The following is a 21,961-nucleotide window of genomic DNA, read 5'->3' on the forward strand; positions in this document are numbered from 1 at the left end:
TTCAAGGCTCGATGTGTTATGCGTTCTGCAGACCTCGGTTGTAATGAGTGGTTATTTGAGTTTCTGTTGCCTTTCTATCAGCTCGAACCAGCCTGGCCATTCTCCTCTGACCTCTGGCATCAACAAAGCATTTTTGCCCACAGAACTGCCGCTCACTGGATATTTTTTTTTTTTTTAAACCATTCTCTGTAAACCCTAGATATGGTTGTGCGTTAAAATCCCAGTAGATCAGCAGTTTCTGAAATAATGCTGAAATACCAACACCATGCCAGGTTCAAAGTGACTTAAATCATCTTTCTTCCCCATTCTGATGTTCAGTTTGAACTTCAGCAGATTGTCCATGTCACATGCCTATGCATAGAGTTGCTGCCATGTGATTTATTGATTATTAGGTATATGGGCAAGAAAGAAAATAAAAAGAACAAAAAGGGCCAAGCCAAAAATGGCAACATATTTAGTGGTCATTTAATGGTCTTAACCATTTTCACGAGTAATGTCTCCCAGTTTGTTTGAGTTTAAGATGAGACCAAATATTCACTATAGGGTTCAAATCTGGACAAATGACCAGGCCAAAACATGAGCCTGATAGACTTGTTCTCAAGCCACTTGGTTGTCTTTCCAATTTCCCATATTCTGCCAAAAATGTCATTGTTTTTCTGACACAGCAATGTGCATTTGCTTACATTTTGCCAAATTCCCAATAATTTGTGGTTAAGACAAAGCTTAATGTTTAGCCATTCTGGGCTTGGCCTCTTTTTTTTTCTCCTTTTTTTTATGTTAAATAAAATGCTGTTTACACCATGAAACTGTGCAAATAAATGAAATATTGCAAGGAATGTCTGCACACTTACATGTGCCAGTGCTCAAACAAGTGTCTTCAAATGAAAAAGGAGTTTTACACTCTTCCTTGACATAGATCACAAAAGATGAATAGATATGTTAGACAGAAAAGAGAATAGGAGAAATGAGCAGAGGTTGTGCGAGGGATGACTCATGGACAGTGTCAGAGAGTGCTTGTCTTGTTTTGATGTATACTATACCGACGTCTGAGATCGGTCAGGGACAGATATGGCCATATCAGATTTCACAGAACTAGAGGGCCAATGCAGAAATTGCTTATAACCTTGAAAAAGACAGACCTTGAGAGAGAAAGAGAGAATTATAGTGCATCCTTTTACAGCACTCTGGATAAAAAAGGGTTTAAAATGTCGCAAAAATGAGAAAGCTTCGTGCCAATTCACAACACTATTCTTTTGCAGACTTCGCCCGACAACTTTTTATGTAAATATGAGATTTGCATGAGTTTTATCAAATTTTCCTATTAAATTATAGATGATTTATAATGGTCTCAGAGGTCCCCTTCAGTCTATAAATCTAATTAGCACTTCTGCACCCTCAGCCACACAGGACAAACGTTTAGTTTGAAACAGAAGATCTGAGCCTTTGTTTTTCAGTCAGTACAAGCCATTAAAGTTGCATTTAGCTCATACATCATTATTATCACTGTTATCTGCATCTCTCAGTGGAGGATTACTCCTAGTAAAACATGAAAAGTGAAGGCTAAGAACACAATAACAGAGATTAGAATCGTTCCTTATCTCTGAGGAACTTGCTGGCTTAAACAGAGCTAACTTGCTGTTTATATGCCTGTGTATCAGGTAATTGGAAAGTTCTGCTCGGCTGGAACCTGCGCCGCCTCCAGTAATGTTGGTCACACTCTTTCCTCTCTTGTTCTGTAAGGAAATAAAGCCTCTGTGGGTGCGCAGCCTGAGCCCCGATAAGGAGAATGTTAGGAGGGTTAGTGATGGTACTCGGATTATACTTCCACAATCCCTCCATCTAGATTTATCTGAGGACAAACTGCCTAGAAAACTTCTCCAAAGCTCTTTTTCGGTCAAGTTCTTAGGATTGGAATATGCCAAAGGCTAATCTGTGCCAGGATCTTCTTTGCTGCGAGATTATTTTCCCACACGGATGAATGTGAATTATTCAAAGAGATGAGGCAGATTATTTGAGAGGGAGACTGGTTGACATGCACTTTAAATTCAGCTGTTTTTAATCCGAATCCACTTAATTAGTCGCTTTAGTTTGAAGAGGTTTTGGCATGCCGTACGTTTATTTCACTTCACTTCTTAGAGTGATTTTCCAACCGCCGTTGCCATCGGCTTGCTGAATTGAATTGAAGAAGAGCCGATCTAAATTAACCATCAACTCCCAGCTAGAAACAAAAGTCTATTCTCTTGAAAACAAAAGCAGTTTTTTGTCAAATTAAAAACTTGAGGCAATGAATAAGCAACAGCAACATAATCATTTGATTGTGGATACTGAAGAGTGAAAATCTGTATGCAACAAAACAAAGAATCTCTCTCAACAGTTTTTGCTTAACAAGAGTACCTTCATTAATTAGATTTTTGCTCCCTCCCTCCCTTCAATCCCATTCTCATGCCTTCCAGGAGCAAAGACGAAGCTATTGCTGTTTTTGATATAGCACTTCTGTAATTAAAAAATAATGCTTACATCCGCTGCTTCAACTTGAAATAGAAAATATCACTAAGAATAAAATATTTAAGGTCCATACAGTAACATCTTATCTACACAGGCCCCATTCCTCTTAGCAAAAACATTAATTACCTATACAGTGTATAATTGAGTTCTATAGAGAAGCTTTATGAAGTACTTTTACTTAATGCAGTTCTGCTTTTAACAAATGAGCTGCACGTTCATTTAGTTCCAGAAAAAAACTGTAATTAGCATATTAGGCTGTGCAGTCAGTACACCCTATACAGTACGCCATAACAGAGTTTCTGACACATACCCAAAAATATCTCCTATTCCAGCTGAGCTCTCATTAGTCACTGGAGTTGTTATTAATGTGCCTCAGCCTTTCTACTCAATCCTCCATATAACCCACGGCTGTTAGAGTGATGGTGACGAGTAACAGGGAAAACTACACATGAACTTTCCATGAATATGATACAAAATTAAAAATATATATATATTTTTTTTTTTTACAAATGGTGCTTAAAGGGATAGTTCACCTAAAAATTCAAACTCTGTCATCATGACACAAACCCAGTTGTTCCAAAATTTTATGACTTTCTTCCGTGGAACACAAAAGAAGATATTTTGAGAAATTAAAGAGTTTTTTTTTGTCCATGGGAAACAAAACGGTATGGTTAAAATTTTTTTTTTTTTAAATACCCTCTTTTTTATTTATTTTTATCCTCTTTAAAATTTTATTTGAGATGATCTGTTTTATTTTGTATTCATTTATATTTCATATTTATAATTAAGATTTTGCCAAATTTGGGCATTTTTGAACCCAGATTTTTGTGAAACAGATACTAGAATGGGTAACAGCTGCAAATTTAAAATAAATGAAGATATACAGATTTCCCATACGATATAATAAATATTTCCCTTTCTGTATCAACTAAACTAGCTACTTTTCATGCTAGGTAAATTTGATGTGAAATAATACATTATCAGACATATCTAACAGGTCAGAAAATAAAAACATGGGTTTTGTGCCTCTACTGCTTTTATAAGTCACCTGAGCTTAGATGAACGATTTTAATGGTAGTCCTGCCATTGACACTTTCACTTTACGGCATATTTCATCATGCAATTTAACCTGTTCTCAATGTACTTCCTCACACTGCTCTCCCCGGTGAAAATGGTTTCCTAAGTGCCTTTCCATTATTCTAAAAGTCGATGAATGAGGGGACGAGTCAAAAAAACAAGAGAACTCAGGGGAACATATCACCCATAAGGCATAGCATGCCTCTCAAAAAACATACAATTGACAGGAAAGCTGCTGGAAAGTGAGAATTAATTTGTTCAGTGATGACAACCGAATATACAGACATACACGACAGCTGGTTTTGTCTGATTCAAGTATGCACCACTTTCATTGCACATAGTGTCAAATTCTTATGGCAATTTAAGCTTTGTATTGCCAAATCCAAAGGGTAAATGGAGCCTTTATAATTGAAATCATGACCAGCACAAGACTTGATCTTGACCCTCAGGAAGACTCTTCGTTCTAAATGTATCATGGAGACTGAACTGATACTGTAAGTGCAGACGCAGTACTTCAGCTGTGAGTTAGCTCTACTATTCAGACCAATTTATTATCAATCTTTCCATTTAGCTGTTGTTGTCTGGTGAAGCTTCCCATCACACCCTTCACTGTGTAAGAATAATATAAAAAGGAGGTTTCATCCCTTTTGCAGCCCCCACATAATTATTTGTCTTTCAGGAATTATTAAACATGCCACTGATTTATCGGTACACATATATCTCAACCTTGACAGGCTTTAGCATAAATGTTTTTCATTCATACAGTCATTCTGCTTCCTGTCATTTCCCTTCCCTTCATGAATTAATAATACACCCATGCTCTGTCTGTGTAAAATGTCCTTCAAAGGACATGTGTTAATAACTAATTGAGATATTCAAAAACCCAGTGGGCTTAAAAGACCATAAAGTAACTGTACAAAGTACAGTATAATCATTCTATCATGTCTCTAGACATATCACAATCACACTTCTAAAGAATACTTTGTTTTTTATCATTTTAATTGTTACTTAACAAGGATGCATTAAACTGATTAAAGGTAACAGTAAAGACTTTCAAATATGTTTGTTTGAATATTACATTCATAAAAAAAAATCCTAAAATAATGTATCACTGTTTCCACAAAAATATTAAGCAGCACAACTGCTTTCATCATTGATAATTATAAGAAATGTTTCTTGAGCAGCAGATCAGCATGATTTCTGAAGGATCATGTGACACTGAAGACTTGAGTAATGCCCGCTGAAATTCAGTTTGATTTAATTACATTTTAAAATACATCAATTGGAATCATATTTCACAACATTATTTTTACTGTACTTTTGATCAAATAAATGCATCCTTGATAGACAAACGAGACACTCTTTTACAAACAAACAAACAAACAAACAAACAAACAAACAAACAAACAAACAAACAAACAAACGCACACACAAAATCATAACGACCCAAAAGTTTTGAAAGGTGCTGTATGTATAAGAGGGATTATACTCATTTTTATGGGCATATGTCAGTTACATGAAACCTTTTTGTAAAAAGTTTTTTTTTTTTTGGTCAAAATACAACTATATTTCATCCAAGCTCGCCATCTTTAAGAAGCTAAAAGTCTACAAGCTTAATTAAACCTTGAGAATTTCCATTAAGGCTATGAACTGGCAGGCCTCATGTGATCGGATTATGAGATTTGCTTAGAAATCACAACATGAAACCAATGTCTCGTTTGAACTCAGGAGGCTTGTTGTAGCATCTGAACTATTTGATGTGGAAAAAGTGCGGTAGTTCATAAGAACGGTTCTCTGTACAGGCTGGACGACAGACAGAGAGCATCGGAAAAGACAAAAACAAACAAACATCAAGGCTCATTATAATAATGTATTGTTATTGTGGCATTATTACACCACATTTCTGGGGTCTGCATCAAGATAAACAAAAACTATTTTCCCACATCCATTACCAGAATGATCCTTAGGTTTATCATTAGGTGAAGGACATTAGCAAACACTCAAGTATGTTGAGAGATGAAATGTCTTCTAGCTAGAGGGTTCATTGTGCAGATTCTGGACTGGCTGATTACATTCTCACAATACTTCAAAAAATAATGAAATCAGAATGATTTCACACTATCATCATCATCATCATTATTTCAATGAAACATAAGCATGTACATGTATATGGGTATTTAGCTGTTTGTTTTTAAAATACTTCAGTCCCTTAAGACATTTCTCATTCCGTATAACAGCAAAACAAGATAAAATAAAATAAAATAAATGTTGTACAGATATATGTTGTATGGAATTAGAAATGCCTTTGATTCTATTCTGATATTTTTTAACATTTCGTAAGTCGTCTAAAACAGTAGAAATAAATGACCTAAGAAACACCAACTTGATCAATGTCCAGATCAATGTGACAGATGTCCTGATCGTTCGCAGTCTCAGCATGCAAAAAAACAAGGCAAACAGAAAATACACCCCGCTTCAGTCAAAACAAACTTCAGATCTAACTCGAAAAGAAAGGAAGAAAAGGTGGAGAGAAATTAGGAGGGAGAGAGAGTAGAGGAGAGTGTGTGAAGATGCAGCCACCTGCTTTCAGTTTTAATATCCTGACTGGACGAGGCCATAGAAGACAATTAGAATTAACAAGAGTGAAAAGAGCCCAGTCAGTGATCCATGGCATCTTCTTCTTCATCATCTTCTTCATCACTGCTTTGAATAAAATCATCCTCAATGTCCTCTAAAGAAGGTCCAGCTTCATCATCATCATCATAATCACCTCCACCCAGCTCTGCTAACAGCTGCTCCGTATGCTCAAACATGGGTGCGTCCTCACAGCGCAGCTTCACATAGAGCTATAGATTCAAGAGAGAGAAAAAACAGATCTTATGATTATTATCAGAGGAATAGTGACAGTGTTTGTTCAGAGAGAAAAGAGAAATCTCAGCTTTGACTCGAGGCTTGGCATGTTTTTGCAGTGTGAACTAAATCAAAACTCTCCTCTGTTCCACTCTTATATATTCCTCTTTTCTCCATCTTTCAAGGACTCTCTCTCTTTCTCCCTCCCTCCATCTTTCTTCAAGAAGGTCCAGTGCCAGCAAAGTCAGCTCCACAAATTCCTCCTTTCCAAGCTCAAACGAAGCAAGCTCTGCATTAGTGTGCAGACTGAGTGCTTGCCTTGCCAGGACAGGAAGAGAATTCAATCCCCCCCACTGTCTCAACTCTTATCACTGTAAAATATCCCCCGAAAGAACACGATAAAAAAAAAAACAATTCTCAAAGTGTCGGCTAAACAATATATCGCCTCACACTTTCTCCCTTTGGTTTATATAAAAAGCTTGCAGGAGAAGCAGTACAATTAATACCAGAACATTTTACAGCTTCAGTTCAACTGCCAAATGTGAGTCCAAGGGAAGGGATACTCATGATCAATCGATGATCAATTAATTGTCCTTTTAATCAACTACAGATTATTGGCACAGATACATTCAGACGCAATCTAATGTAAAAAGGAAGCAGGTTCAACATAATGTGTTGCATATTTTTTCTATAAAGACTGCGTTCACTGCAAATGAAGTGATAATGTATAAAAGAACATGTCAACAAGAAATATCTGAAACGACAACATTAATAGTGTAGCAGAATGTTATGCAATGCATTCACATTGCATGTTAATGTTTAACTCAAACTCAAAGTCAAAAGAATTGCCTGAAATATTTCACCATTCACAAAGTGATGTTATAAAGCAGAAAGATTCTAAATGCCTATCAACACCAAGGACGATAACGATAACGATGTAGTTCTAAAAATCGTTCTAATATAAAAGAATAGTCCGTACTGGCACAGAGAAACGATATCGTTGAATTCACTTTAAGAACAATTTTCAGCTGATGAACAATAAAAACAATGACAGCCAATCAGAATCTGGTAAATTAAACTGGAAAAAAATATATAATAATATATAACATAATAATAATTATATAACTATAATAATACATATGATATAAATAATACAAAATATTATATACAATATTAATACAAATATTTAAAAATTAAAACAAAAAGCATTATAAGATTTTAAAAAGATTTGAAGTTATCTACTGTACATCTGTTTTACCGTATTAATAGTAACAATTCATCAACTTGTTATTCATTTTAATGGCAAACAATTATGAATAGATTATGAGAATTCCTACAATATTATTTGAGTGAGTCCTTAAAGATTGGTAAAACCGCACTTTTGAATGTGGATGTGATGTGAATGTGGTTAATGGTGGCAAAGCTAAAACGGGCATGCAGACAGACTTGCACCCAGTCAAAGAGCAATGCAGAGAGCTTACAAACTTCCTCAAATTTCAGAAAGCATCATGTGAGAATGACTAATGCACACTGTTTTTTTTAAAGGTCATTCCTTATGAGGTATTAGCAGTGCGTTTGGAGTACAGACCACTCTTCAGTGAACTGTAATCATGCAGACGCAGAAGTTCTGTCTACTCTAACAACCTGACTTTAATTAAGAAAGCACATTTCGTATTAATACATGAAAGAGCAGTCATTTAAAAGGCTGGAGAAAGTGACCCCACAACTTATCAACCTTTCCTCCGCTGTTCTTTCCCCTCTTTCCTTCTTTTTATTTAATGAGTTTTAGCAGCATAGAACCTTATTTAACTCCCCCAGGAGCAAAACCACAGAGTCCTTCACACTCACAGACTAACCAGGTCATCTCACACACACATACTGTCAGTGGGCAGCCGGTTGCTCCCTTATATCACCCTCAGAGCCGTGGGAACGGTCGCTAAGCAACAGCGAGTGGCGACGGGGCTCTCTGGGCCTCGTGGGATCTCATTTACGGACCGATCATAAGCCCTCAGGAGAGTCTGAATCGCCTACCTGCTCTACAGATCTGACCTTCACACACGCGCACACAAACATTACAACCACTGGCCACACAGGTTTAGTTAGACCCATGAGGGCATTTTAACACAATGTTGATGTGTGTGCATGTACTTTCCGGCCTTTTCGCTGCCGGATATCAAGGTTAATTGTGATGATAAAGCAACACTTACACATTAAACTCACATTGGCTCACAGGACTGGAACATTTAAATGTCTTATGAATGATTTGTTATATACTGGTTAATGCATAACTGGAGTGGATGGCTACCTTGGACGGTCATTGCGACTGTTACATTAAACTCCAGATTCAGCACTAAGATTATTAAACTAATTTGTACAAGGGCAAACATTTCTAGGTAAATGTACCATGCCTGATTCTGAGAATTAAAAAAACACACTTTACTAATCATAAAAAAAGCATTGGTGATTTTTAAGCTCTTATCTAAAGTATTAAAAAAATGAAGTCGATTTAAAAATTATATTTTGGTATTCATTAGCTCTCACTGCTCACCTAAAAACTGGCTAAAATTGCTTAAGAAAAAAGGCAGAAAAAAGAGACAGAAATCAGAATAAATTATTCATAAAAAATGACATTAAAATGTATTATAATTGAAATGCATATATATATATACACACAATATATACACACAATATACATACTTTTTGTTCCAAAAAGAATATTAAGCAGCACAACTGTTTTCAACATTGATAATATCAAATCAGCATATTAAAATGATTTCTGAAGGATCATGTGAAACAGAAGACTGGAGTAATGATGCAGAAAATTCAGTTTTGCATCATAGGCAATAAATTATATTTTTAAAGTATATTTAAAAATATATTAAATATAAAAATATATTTTATATTATATTATATTAAAGTATTTGTTGTTGTCATTTGTATTTTTGATCAAATAAAGGCAAGCTTGGTGAGCAGAAGAGACTTCTTTCAAAAACATTAAAAATAGTAATGTTTCCAAACTTTTGACTGGTACTGTATACTGTATATACAAAAACGAGCAATAGAATGACAGATGGTAAGGCAAATAAAGCGACGGACGGACGGGCAGATAGGTAGGTAGATAGATAGATATTTATAAACAGATAATAAACAGACCTCAATAAAGATAATCTTTTTTAGATATTTTATTTGCTATTTTTATGACAGAATTTCATTAAGTACGATGACATACAGCATCTGCAAACATAGGAAAATAATTAAATCGTCTTAAAATATATATTAAATTTTTTACAATATTTTGTGTAAATATATCTCGAAACTTAACCCATAATCCTCCTGGGAGCAATTTCACTGAGATGATCTTCCACAGAGATTAAAAAAAGCACTGCATACAGAGAATGACCCTGTACCACTGCGCCCAACCCCTCTGCGAATAAATAAATGAATTGAGAAACACTTGTGCAACAGCTCCTGCGTTTTGGATTCAGATCTGAGTGGTGGTTATTTAATCAATCTAGAGGAGGACGGCGCTCCCTTGAATGTGTTACCTCAGCGACAGACACCATCTGGAGTTCCACCCTGTAATTACTGAGACCTGATCTCCAGTCCTGATAAGAGTTACACTCCATCAGCCACACACACACACACACACACACACACCCACACACACACACACACACACACACACACACACACACACACACACACACACACACACACACACACACACACACACACACACACACACAGTGTCAAAAACACCTTCTACAAATCTCCTCATCTTTACATCCTTTAATAAGCTCTCAAACGTGTACACAGCAGAAATGTTCCTCCTAGAGATAGCTACTGCTGAAAAGTGTATCTTCCACTTAATCCAAGACTTCTATGTGTACTCCACATACTCAATACTCCACTGCTGTATTTCTGTTTTGAACTGGCAGCTTTGCAGAGGTTGCAACTGGCAGCCAAACAGAGCTCTGTTTGGGTGGGTTCTTTGCTGAAGAAAATTGTCTGGAGGTGTTGCTGATGTGTGTGTGTGTGTGTGTGTGTGTGTGTGTGTGTCTGTCTGTGTGTGTGTGTGTGTGTGTGTGTGTGTGTGTGTGTGTGTGTGTGTGTGTGTGTGTGTGTGTGTGTGTGTGTGTAAAAGTGAGTCTGCCATCTCCTGCTATGACCATCTTACTCAACTGGGAACCAGCACAAAAAAATTATTGATGCCAAACCAAGCCAAGCTATCTTTGTGGGGACTCTCCAGAGACGTAATGATTTTTATACTGTACACGGTATATTCTATCCCCTTACACTAACCTTACCACTAAACCTACCAATCACACAAAAGTTTATGCATTTTTACATTTTCAACAAAAAAAAAATAATTCTGTATGATTTATAAGCTTGTTTCCTTATGGGGACCTCCATTTAGTTTTAGTTTTAGTAAGTCTGTATGCATTCAGGTTGAAGTCCCCACCAGGATAGAAAAACATGTACACACACACACACACATTTGTTTCTGTCATGACAGGGATATTAAACTGAGCTAATGATTTTTTCTAGCCCCTAATTCTAAAGTTCGATAATAATTTTATTATCAATACAACTATTTATGTTGTTTTATTTAGTTGTTTTATCATTTAAATAAATAAATTCAGATATACATACATTTATATTAACCATGGCTGGTCCTCAGAATTCTGACAAAACCTGACACATATACACTGTGTGCGTATCCGGTTTAGTGCGCATTTGTGTGTTGAAAGTAATGAATTTGATTGTGTTTGTATCTGTCCTTCCCTCTTTCTCTGCCTTCTTTCATCATTCAGATTGCCATCAAGGACTCCTCCCACTGTCCCTAAATCACTTTCCTCAGGCCGTATCTCTCCCTCTCGTTCGGTACCTCTCTCCTCTGATGAACTGCTGGGCTGAACTGACTCCTGATCCACAACTGACCTTACTGTCCAGCTGAAAGATAGTCATTTATATCTGCACAGTTCACACAGACACACACACACACACACACGTACCTACACTTTCTTTTCTTCCCTCTGAGGCATACACCAGTGTTTCCTGAGACACTAACCTATGGCAAAAGAAAATTTAGCCGAGTTGTGATTTCGCAGTCTGAATTTAAGAATATAAGACCTAAAATGTAGTACTTCTGCGCAGGGATTTGAATTTTTAATGTTTCTGAAAAAATCATCTGAACAAACCGATTCACTAGAACGAATCAGACATTTCAAAAAGCATCCGAGTTTGGCCTCAAAGGACCATTTCATTTCTTGATTCTAACGTGACAATGTTGGTGAACAAACCGAATAAACTGAGTCATTAGTACATGATTCATTCATAAAACATTAAAAGACACCTACTGGTGTAGCAAAAGTATCCTGCACTGAAATCCAAATCATACTGACTGGTGCTCAAATGACAACATGTAGTTAAAGACCCAACAAAGACACATTTACGAAGGAATTCTGTTGTTACAAATGGTACTTAAAGCAAGTTAAAGGTCCCATTGCATGAAAATTTCACTTTATGAGGTTTTTTAACCTTTTTAAATATGAGTTTCCCTAGCCTGCCTATGGTCCCCCAGTGGCTAGACGTTTTGATGGGTGTAAACCAAGCCCTGGGTATTTTTGAGAAAATGAAAGCTCAGACAGGCGAATTGCGTAAGTTGCTTACGCTACGGGTAACGTAATCTTTTCTCGAGATATGAAGCCAAAAAATTATCCTTAATTTTTGTATTGTCAACGCAGTGCAGCAGCTAGCAGAGCAAGCTAGCAGAGCAAGCTATCTAGCGCGCTCATTGGCTGCCCTGCGGCAACTGTGTTCGCGTGCGTCACTCATCGGCGAAAAGAGGAAAGAGAGTGTTTTAGTCCAGCCGAGGCCGGACCAACCTCCAATTCTCACACATTTCTCAGTCCCCTCTTAAAGTCAGGCGACTGGAAATATCAATATTGCAGTAAATGAGCCTATCACAAAACATGACGCTCTCTGGCTATTCGCCTATTACGTCCTCTGTTTGAGCCACGCAAACTGCGCCCCTCACAAGGGATGTCAGAGCGGACGGTCACGAGCATGTTCAGCACCCAGGGCTAGCTTTCTTTGCGTTACAAGAAAGCTGCCCCGCCCTCGCACGTCACCGGCAAAAGGAGAAAAGAGAGTGTTTTTAGTCCCACCAAGGCCGGACCAACCTCCAATTCTCACACATTTCTCAGTCCCCTCTTAAGCTTAGGCAGCTGGAAATATCGATATTGCAGTAAATGAGCCTGTTATAATACATGCACGCCTGCAAACAAACGCCGACATAAACATGATGACGCTCTCATATATGCTCTTGCTAGCTGAAAGCTTATGTGTTTTCCCCCTGTGGCTCAGTGGCGAAATCTTAGGCTTTCGCACCAGAGACCCGTGTTCGAATCCAGAGATCGCGCTCATCGAGCCGCCACAGGCCACCTCCCCCATGGGGACCCCGGCCTAGGATCGCGCTGAAACCTGCGCCCGCGAAGTCCTCCTAGCAGCCGCAAGGAGGAAAAGATGGTTGAGTCCCACCAAGGCCAGACCGCCATCAAAGCTTCTCGCTCTGTCAGTTCCCTTAAAGAGGCGACTGCAGATGTGTATTTTGCAGCCAACGAGCACGTCGTACAACCCGCTCGCCTGCACCCAAACGCCGTTTTTACGGTGACCCAGAGATTTCTCATAAGAGTGTATTTTCTGGTCATCCGGTTCACACCGATGGTGTTTTGAGTGTAGAAAATGTGCCCACGTCCCAGTGCTCACCCCTACACACAAGCACAGTCCCCCCTGTGTCTCTCACTCTCACAGAGCCCACTCTCATAAAGCTGGCGCACGCCGCTCGAGTGTTAAATGTAGGAAATGTGCCCACGATACAGTGCCCACACCTACTCACTGCCCGCTCTGTTACACGGTTATCCCAGGGAACAGAACCCTTAAAGCTGCCGCATACCAGTCATGTTGTGAACGTAAGCTCTGTGCCCGCTCACGAGCGCTCACACTTACTGATAAACACTTTACCCCCGGCGCCGCTCACGCGTCCCGGTTTTCTCGCCCAAAATGTTCTCCGTCCGAGGTGACCGAGTCATTAAGTGTAAACCGGCCAGCCATCGCTGTCAGCGAGCCGGCGTATTCAAGCATCGAGAGCGCGCCTGCACCTCTGATTCAGGTTCTCGACCCCACGCAGTGCGGCGATCGGAACCCAGAGGCCATTCTACCCCTTGCTATGCATGCAGAAGCATGGGAAGCGATTCAGGCGTGTCAGAATGGGTGCTGAATACAGTAAAGCAGGGCTATTCGCTACAGTTCGCTCGCCATTCCCCGCGCTTTCGAGCACGGACCGAGACGAGAGTGAATACGGAAGTAGCACACCTACTTCGCGCAGAAATAGCAAAGCTGCTATGCAAGGGGGCAATAGAACCAGTACATCCTTCTCTGAGCGAGTCAGGCTTTTACAGCGTTACTTCCTCGTGCCCAAGAAGGACGGAGCTCTCAGACCTATCTTAGATCTGAGATATTTGAACAAAGCTCTCATGAGGCGACCGTTCAAAATGCTCACAACCAGACAAATCCTCGCGCAAATTCGCCCGAGGGACTGGTTTATTTCTCTCGATCTGAAAGAAGCATACTTTCAGATTCAGATAATACCCCGTCACAGGCCATTCTTGAGATTCGCCTTCGACGGTCAGGTATATCAATACACCGTCCTTCCGTTCGGCCTGTCTTTGGCACCCCGTACATTCATGAAGTTCATGGCCCTCGATGATTTGGGATCTTTCTTTGGTCCTGGAGGCCCTGAAAGCACATCCCTTTAAAGACTGTGGATCTGAAATTCCTCACGCTCAAAACCGTTTTTCTGATAGCCCTGTCATCAGTCAAATGCGTGGGTGACTTACACGCGTTATCTGTTAACGCCGCGTGTCTCGAGTTCGGACCCAATGACTGTAAGTCATTCTCAAACCGAGACATGGTTATGTCCCCAAGGTGATGTCTTTGTTTCGTTTGGTGGGCGCAACAAGGGGCTCGAAACACAGTCTGTCCAGATGGATAGTGGACGCTATCGCGGAAGCTTATGTGTCTAAAGACCTGCAGTGCCCTCTGGGCATCAGGGCTCATTCCACCAGAGGCATGGCCTCATCGTGGGCTTGGTCCAGCGGGATTTCTATTCATGACATTTGTATGGCGGCAGGCTGGGCCTCCCCCTCTACATTTGTTAGGTTTTATAACCTGGAAGTTCCTGCCTTGCAGGCTAGACTTTTGTCAGTTTAAGTCGTGTGTATGTTCTGCCCAGATTGTTCATGTGCAGACTACTCTCACGTGATTTGGCTCTCCTGGTTGAGCTGCACTATAAAGGGTTGATATTTTTTCAGTACGGACCGACTGCGCCGCTCTGTATCCCCTACTGTGTGCTTATGTACATGTGCTGGCCCACTCTGTTGGCCGCCTTATTCCCACTTATCTGTGTCCCTCGGGCGTTCTCCTGGGACTTTTGTGGTGGATGCTTGGCACGCACGGCGTTGACAAGGGGTTCCCGTAGCATAAGCAACTTACGCAATACGAGAGAACCTCTCATAAGAGAACGTACTCGGTTACCTAACGTAACCTCGGTTCTCTCTAGAAGAGGGAACGAGTAGTGCGTAACCTGCCGTGCTCGCGCCACGAGCTGATCTCGCTTCAGTCGATGAAAACCAGGTAAGCAGCCCCCGAGCCAATCCTTTTATACGCTAAGCCACCCCCATTCTGGCGGGCTGTGACGTGTGAGGGCGTGAAAAGATGACTTTACCCGTAGCGTAAGCAACTTACGCAATACTCGTTCCCTCTTCTAGAGAGAACCGAGGTTACGTTAGGTAACCGAGTACGTTTATCTGGACACTTGCCAAAACTCGTTATGAAATCAATGACGCTTTTACGCGGCACAACGAAGCTCTTACAGTACTTACCTCATGACTCTGATGAAGATGTAACTTTACATCGAAACGTTAGTCATTTATTGTTATGCACCTTAAATAAATATTTTTAATCAGTAGACATCTGTGCTGCACCGGCGATTCCTTTTGTCTGGTTGTTTTGTCCTACCCTGGTTGCACCGGATTGTTTGTGGATTACAGAAGCGCAGAGAACCTTCTTTTCGATTGAGTACTTACCTCATGTTTGCATTGGTGAAATCATTAGTGAGAGTGCAGAAACTGCGTTGCAATGATAAGATCTTCATTCACGCGATCAACAAGCTGTCATCTGCTCAATGCTCATCACTGCAACCTTTTATGTGATGGGAATAGATCTAAATACTTAAACTTCTCACGATTCGTTAAACCCAATAGCTGTAATAGTAAAAACGTATAATAGCTGTAATAGTAAAAGTTTTCGAGAGAGTTCCACAATATGCTAGATATTTCATATGCAAGCATGTCAGCCAATCACAGCAGTGGGCGTTTACACTGAAGTCTCACAGCAGACATGCCCCTTCAAACAGAGCGTTCAAATCAGGCTAGGAAATATGCCTTTTATTTCTAAATCATAACAAGCTTTGATCTAAAAAACATACTAACATTATAAGGGCACCCCAGGAAACATTCTAAAATAATAAAAGAATCCATGCAATGAGACCTTTAAGCATATTACATAAACAATATTATTTCATTTTCAATGTATTTACATTGAACAGGGGAGGAAAAACAGATTTCAGTATTTAATATTCAACTCGCATAACCATAACTCCCCACTTTCCCTGGTTCTTCACTTTCTTAATCACACACCCACACCTAACATCAAAGAAATGTCAACTTTCAAACACTTCTGTGCATCAAAATGAAAAGAATGATAATAAAAGGCAGGATAGCGTTTTCAGTTTGAATCTATCGATAAATAAGTGCCTCCAATCCTGTGTGCTAGAGTCCACAATAAAAGATTTCAAGTCTCAAGAGATGAGAACGGCTCTTAATACATCAAACTACAGACCTGAGCCAAAAGAACAATCACACATAGGCACTGAACAAAAGATGCTCTGCGGTACTCACTCGACTGGGAGTACAAAAATACAAGCAAACAGACCGGAAGGGTTTTGTAGAGTACATGTATAAAGCATCAATCTACTATAAAAGTAACTGAGAATTCAAATATTGCACAACCTATAAGAAAAGTGTAGGCCTATAATATTTTGTTTCAAAACTTTCATAAACGTCTACACAATAACGCAGCACAAAAATCCTACAGAGCATTTTATGATGATTTTACATACTAAAGAATTTATAATTTTTGGGGTACGTTTTCTTTATAGCTACACTTGAAAGAGGGAAAGAGAGAGAGAGAGAATGGGATCAGTTAGTGTCAAAACACATGGGCGAAGTTTAGACCTAAGGAAAAGAAAAGAACAAACACCTACAAAGCAATGCTACAAGCAGAGCAATCAATACAGGATAAAAATAAGTAAGATTAGTGGACCTTTCCTTAGTTGTTGCTTGCTGACACTTCAGTTAATCACATTTGCTTGCTGGTGGTTTACAATTTCACCTGCTTTGGAATTATAAAAGATAATTAACAAGACCAAATTGGATTGGAGAGTTTTTGAAAATGATCTTGAACCTAGTGGAGGAAGACACATTGACACTAATTCACTACACTTACTGTGTTTAAGCTATATTTACACTAATAGTGATTTGCAGTTGGTTGTCAGTTATTTTAGATATACATATGGCCGAAACGTTTGTTTTATATGTGCTGTGTTGCATAATGAAAAATTATGTGGCACTTACTAGAATATTTTTATACTGACATTTGACCCCTGCATTGTAAAACCTGTAAACAATGTGAGAGCACCTAATAGCTGGCTTTGATCTAAAACATGCAATCAAATACACAATTCACATCGCCTGCTCTCAAACACTCTGGTGTATGTGAAAGACAGCTGTGGGATCAGATGTCTTCATCTCTACTGCACTCAATGAAATGACAAAGCATTATCAACACAGCTGCTGCACAGATAAACAGAGCTGAAAAAAATACATGTGTGGAAAAACATACAAATACACACAAAATCTGCATAAAGACACTGGACAAGGCTCATTCGTGTCTAAAAACACACTTGTGTCTCTTCCAGGAATGTTATATTCATTCAGATTTACTGGAAGAAAATAGCAGACCTGAGACATAATTTGTTTGATTGGAATGTGAAAAACGCGTGAATACTCGCTCTTACGCACATTAACACAAAAATATTTCAGCTGTGTATATTAGTTTATCAAGGCCAATAAAAGGTGTCACTGTGTGAATGTGTTTTTCATGGGTCTTGCTAGAGGCGATTTCAAGAGCTGCAATGGTAGTTACAGACAGGGCAATGAGATGCTCAAAAAACAGGTCATTTTGCACCCATGGCTGAACGAGATGCTTTACTAACGCTGAAGTAACATTGTGACACACGAGATCTATTACTTCCACACAGAACAAAAGCTGATGAAATACCTTCCGAATTTTTCTTTCTTTAATTTCCCCTCGAGGATCGATAAAGTGTGACTGTCTATTCACAAAGCAAGAGGCTGGACCATTTATGCATCATAGCATACAGTAAGCATGATAAATCATTATATGTAAGATTATTAATGGCTGAAAATGTGGTCATGCACTCAAAGCTCAATCAATACTGCCCAGATCAATACAGGACAAGGGGTGGAGGTAATGAAGAATAAAAAGAGATGTACTGAGGGATGAAGAGAGGAAGAAAGAGCTGATGGAGAGAAATAAGAAATACTGACATATGGAAAGAGGGAGAAAAATACTGAAGAATAAAAACGTGCTTTGACTAAATTACATTTGGAGGTAATCAGAAATGCATTTTGATGTTACATGTAACAAAATATCTCTGTGTTCAGGTTTGACTGTAGTAAAATTATTGGAAAACCTGACATTCAACATTTCAAACAAATCTAAATCTTGACAAAAAGTAGTTTTGAGAATGTCTGGATAAAAGTAAGTTTTTATGTACAAGCCTCTTTATATAGAGCTACTGTATATAGTAATCTAGTGGTTACACAATGGCATTCAACTTTTTTTCTTGTCTTTTTTTTACTCCCACCAGATGACACTAATCTGCCTTCAAAAGGTGGATTTTAAAGGCCTTGTCTCTATTTTTACATGAAATACAGCTTTAATTGAAAAATAATTTTAGAAAATTAGAAAAAAATAAATAGTAGTATTCATATCATTGCATAAATATTAATTAGTAACATACAATTCTCTCAGAATACAAAATAAAAAAGGTCTGGAATATGAGAACAACATGAGGGAGACAGAATATTCAATTTTGGGTGAGCTAATCCCAGGGTCGGCGCCAGGACATACCGAACAAGGGGGCCTCGTTGTGTCACTGGGGGGGCATACCTCTCCCACCCTCAATAATAATAATACACCCACTTTTAATTAAAACAACAACAACAACCTCTATAAATCCATGATTGCTTGAATGATCAAGCACGTTAGGTGTTTTAGACGAATACAGATTATTATGAATAAAGAGTAGGCTAGTAGTTGACTGAAAAAAAATACTTAACGTCATGACGTACAGTCATATTTCAATCAATTACATACAAGCTGCTAGTGACGTAATTTATTTAATCGCCTGTCGCGAGTGAAAATGCAAAGTTGCAAAGCTGATTTTATTCTAGTAAAACTAAATTAATTTACAAAAAAAAACAACAACAAAAAAAATATATATATATAACGTTATTATATATATTTTTTAAATAGGCCTATATCGTCGCTGTCGGGCGGAATCCTCGTATCTCTCAGGAAATAAAAAAAAACGGCATATTTTTTGTATCGTTAAAGTTGGTATTATACCTTATATTGCTATCCTATACTGTTGTGTACCAACATTAACACAACATTTCCCCAAAATCATGTTTAATCGGAGATACGAGATTTATGACTTGGGAGCAGGGAGATACGAGGTTAATTTACGCTGTCATTGTTGATAAGAACGGTACGGACACAGACGTCGCTGCTGCCAGCAGTGTTCATCAAAGTCTGCGGTCGCGTTGAGCCTTTTGACAAGAGATAAGGCTTTAAGAGCCATTCAAATCTAATGATTGTGGTTACATACATCTTCCTAAACTCCATTTTAAACGTTTAAGAGATATGAGTGATGCATGCAATACCAAAATACTAGGCTGTCTAAAATAGGCGGAAATTAATCTGTACGCAAACAAAGTCAGCGGTCGCGTTGAGCCTTTTGACAAGAGAAAAGGCTTCAGTAGTTAACCAAAGCTAACGACTGGGTTACATACATCTTCCTAAACTCCATTTTAAAGGTTTAAGAGCTATAAGTGAAGCAGAACAAAAAACGATGAGCTGACTAACGTTAGGCTGTCTAATTAGGCGGAAATTAAACCAGTAATGTTAGACCTAACTTACCTTTTTTCTCCCATAAATAAAAACCTTGCTACTTGGGGTAGCTATTTTACATGCACAGTGCCAACTTCGAGTCAGTAAAATAATAATAAAACCATAATTTAATGCTGGTATCCAAAACATTTAATTCAATTCAAGTATTATATTAGATACATTTTAAAACTTCAATGCACACGTATAATACGCCTAGTAATAATAAGCCTAGTAATAAGTAGACATTTAAAATACATCAATAACTGATCATAGTTTAACACAGATAAAATCAGAGTTAAGGCTTGCTTTACGTGTTGCTCGACGAGGACTTCTTAATCGTTGTTACTTTCAATCCTGACGAGGAGACAAAATGCCGCAAGGCTCCCGCCGCGTAGTGAAGAAGAGGTGGAGTTACGAGGATTCTCAGACAGTTGTCCAATGGAGTTAAGAGATTTGCTCTCAAGCTATTTTCAACACTTTAGATTGGTTAATAATTTGTAAAAATAACAGTACCACGTGGGGACTGACCAATAGCATCGCTTTGTAAAAAAATATGAAATTGACCAAATTTGGACATACGAGGTTTCCACCCGACAGCGACGATATGTAGTTAATTATTATGTCAGGAATAAGAGGGCACAGTGGAACCGTCACCGTGCCTGTTGCTGAGTCTCAACGGATGAAATCGCGCTCCGAGGAAGAGTGGTGTGCTGACCAGAGGTGAGGGGGCACAGTAACCTAGGTGGCCGGGCCAGGCCCCCTCGGGCCCCCTCGTGGCGCCGACCCTGGCTAATCCTTTAACACCAGCAATAGATCTCGGCTGACAACTTGCGATTGAATCAGCGAGGCAGATGTTAATTGCAGGTATAGTACATAGAGACAGAAAAGGGAAAGAAATAGAGACAGAAAAGAGAGTGAGCAAGGAATAGAGGGATTAAAGAGAGGTAGTGAGGAATGGCACAAGAGAAAGAGAGAGAAAAGAGAGGCAGTGAGGTATGGGAGGGGAGGTGGGTGCTAAGGGATGGACGTGTAAAGAGCTGGACATTGAGCAGAAGGCAGAAAATCAATGGTGAATAGCAGCTAAAGTGGAATCTGAACCCTGCCTGAAGTCATAGAGTGTGACAGAAGAACGAGCGCATAGTGGAAGCAAGGAAGGGTGGAGTGAAGGTAGAAAACAGCAATATGAGTGCATACACAGAAAACAAATCCGCAACAGGCAGAGTAGCCACAAGCTAATTAAAATCAGAGGAACAGGGGAAATCAATCGATTCAGGAGAAAAATCGAGACTGTAATCAAGAGATTAGCTCAAGAGCCATCAATTTCACAAATTGGTTAATGATCACTAAAGCAGAAGCATAAAACTGAAGATTTAAAAATATATGGAAATACTTTATAGAGTTGAAATCCACAGCACTTGGGCAACAGCTAACAACGTAATTATATCTTTCAGAATAAAGCCCTAATTGGACGGGACTAGTTTTCTAGGGGGACATTAGAGAAATTAATTTCTCACAGGTGTACTTTGCAATTTTAATCCCGTCAGAATCTGCCATGTCTGTGTTTTTCTCACACTACCTCAGTAAAAATTACAGAGCAAATTACCTACTGGTTTCCTACAAAACTCAACAGTCCTCTGAGAATTCTAATCCCATACAAATGCGAATGTCTGTGATTGCTGATGTTATATTATCCCACAGCTTCTCCTCGTGTTTCTTGATCTACCTGAGCTACAGTTTACGCACCAATCTTCCACATGCATTCATTTCAACATGGATGGTATCCGACGAAAAAATACATGTACAAAATAAATAGAGCCAAAAAGATTTTTATATATATTTAATATTTAAAGATTTTAATATTAGTGTCATGGATACTTGTCTAGATGTCTATGCTCACTTATGTCGGTTTATTACAAACAGCCACTTATATAAACTGTAAACCTGTTTTCTTGACATTCCTTAAATACATTTTTAAGATGTTTCAACTACTTTTGTCCTTTCAATAAAAGTTAATGTTCAAACTAACATTTGACCCCTCCTAACACCCACTGCATGGACCAAATACCCAGATACATTTTTTTTTTTCCAAAATATCTTCTTTTGTGTTCTACCGAAGATGGAACTGTTTTTATAGGTTTAGCAAAGCAAT

General features: G+C 38.8%; 1 protein-coding gene across 1 annotated transcript in view; it reads right to left on the reverse strand.

Annotated features, from left to right (window-relative positions):
• Window positions 1-5,434: 5,434 nt before the first annotated feature.
• Window positions 5,435-21,961, reverse strand: part of LOC311276201 (uncharacterized protein) — a 93,866-nt gene continuing 77,339 nt past the window's right edge. Inside the window, exon 11 of the mRNA XM_084385747.1 lies at window positions 5,435-6,428. Within this exon, the coding sequence (XP_084241873.1) occupies window positions 6,240-6,428 (189 nt within the window). The 3' untranslated portion in view covers window positions 5,435-6,239. The remainder of the gene's footprint in view (window positions 6,429-21,961) is intronic.

The sequence above is a fragment of the Rutilus rutilus genome (assembly GCF_951802725.1).
Source record: "Rutilus rutilus genome assembly, chromosome: 17".
Classification (NCBI taxonomy): domain Eukaryota; kingdom Metazoa; phylum Chordata; class Actinopteri; order Cypriniformes; family Leuciscidae; genus Rutilus; species Rutilus rutilus.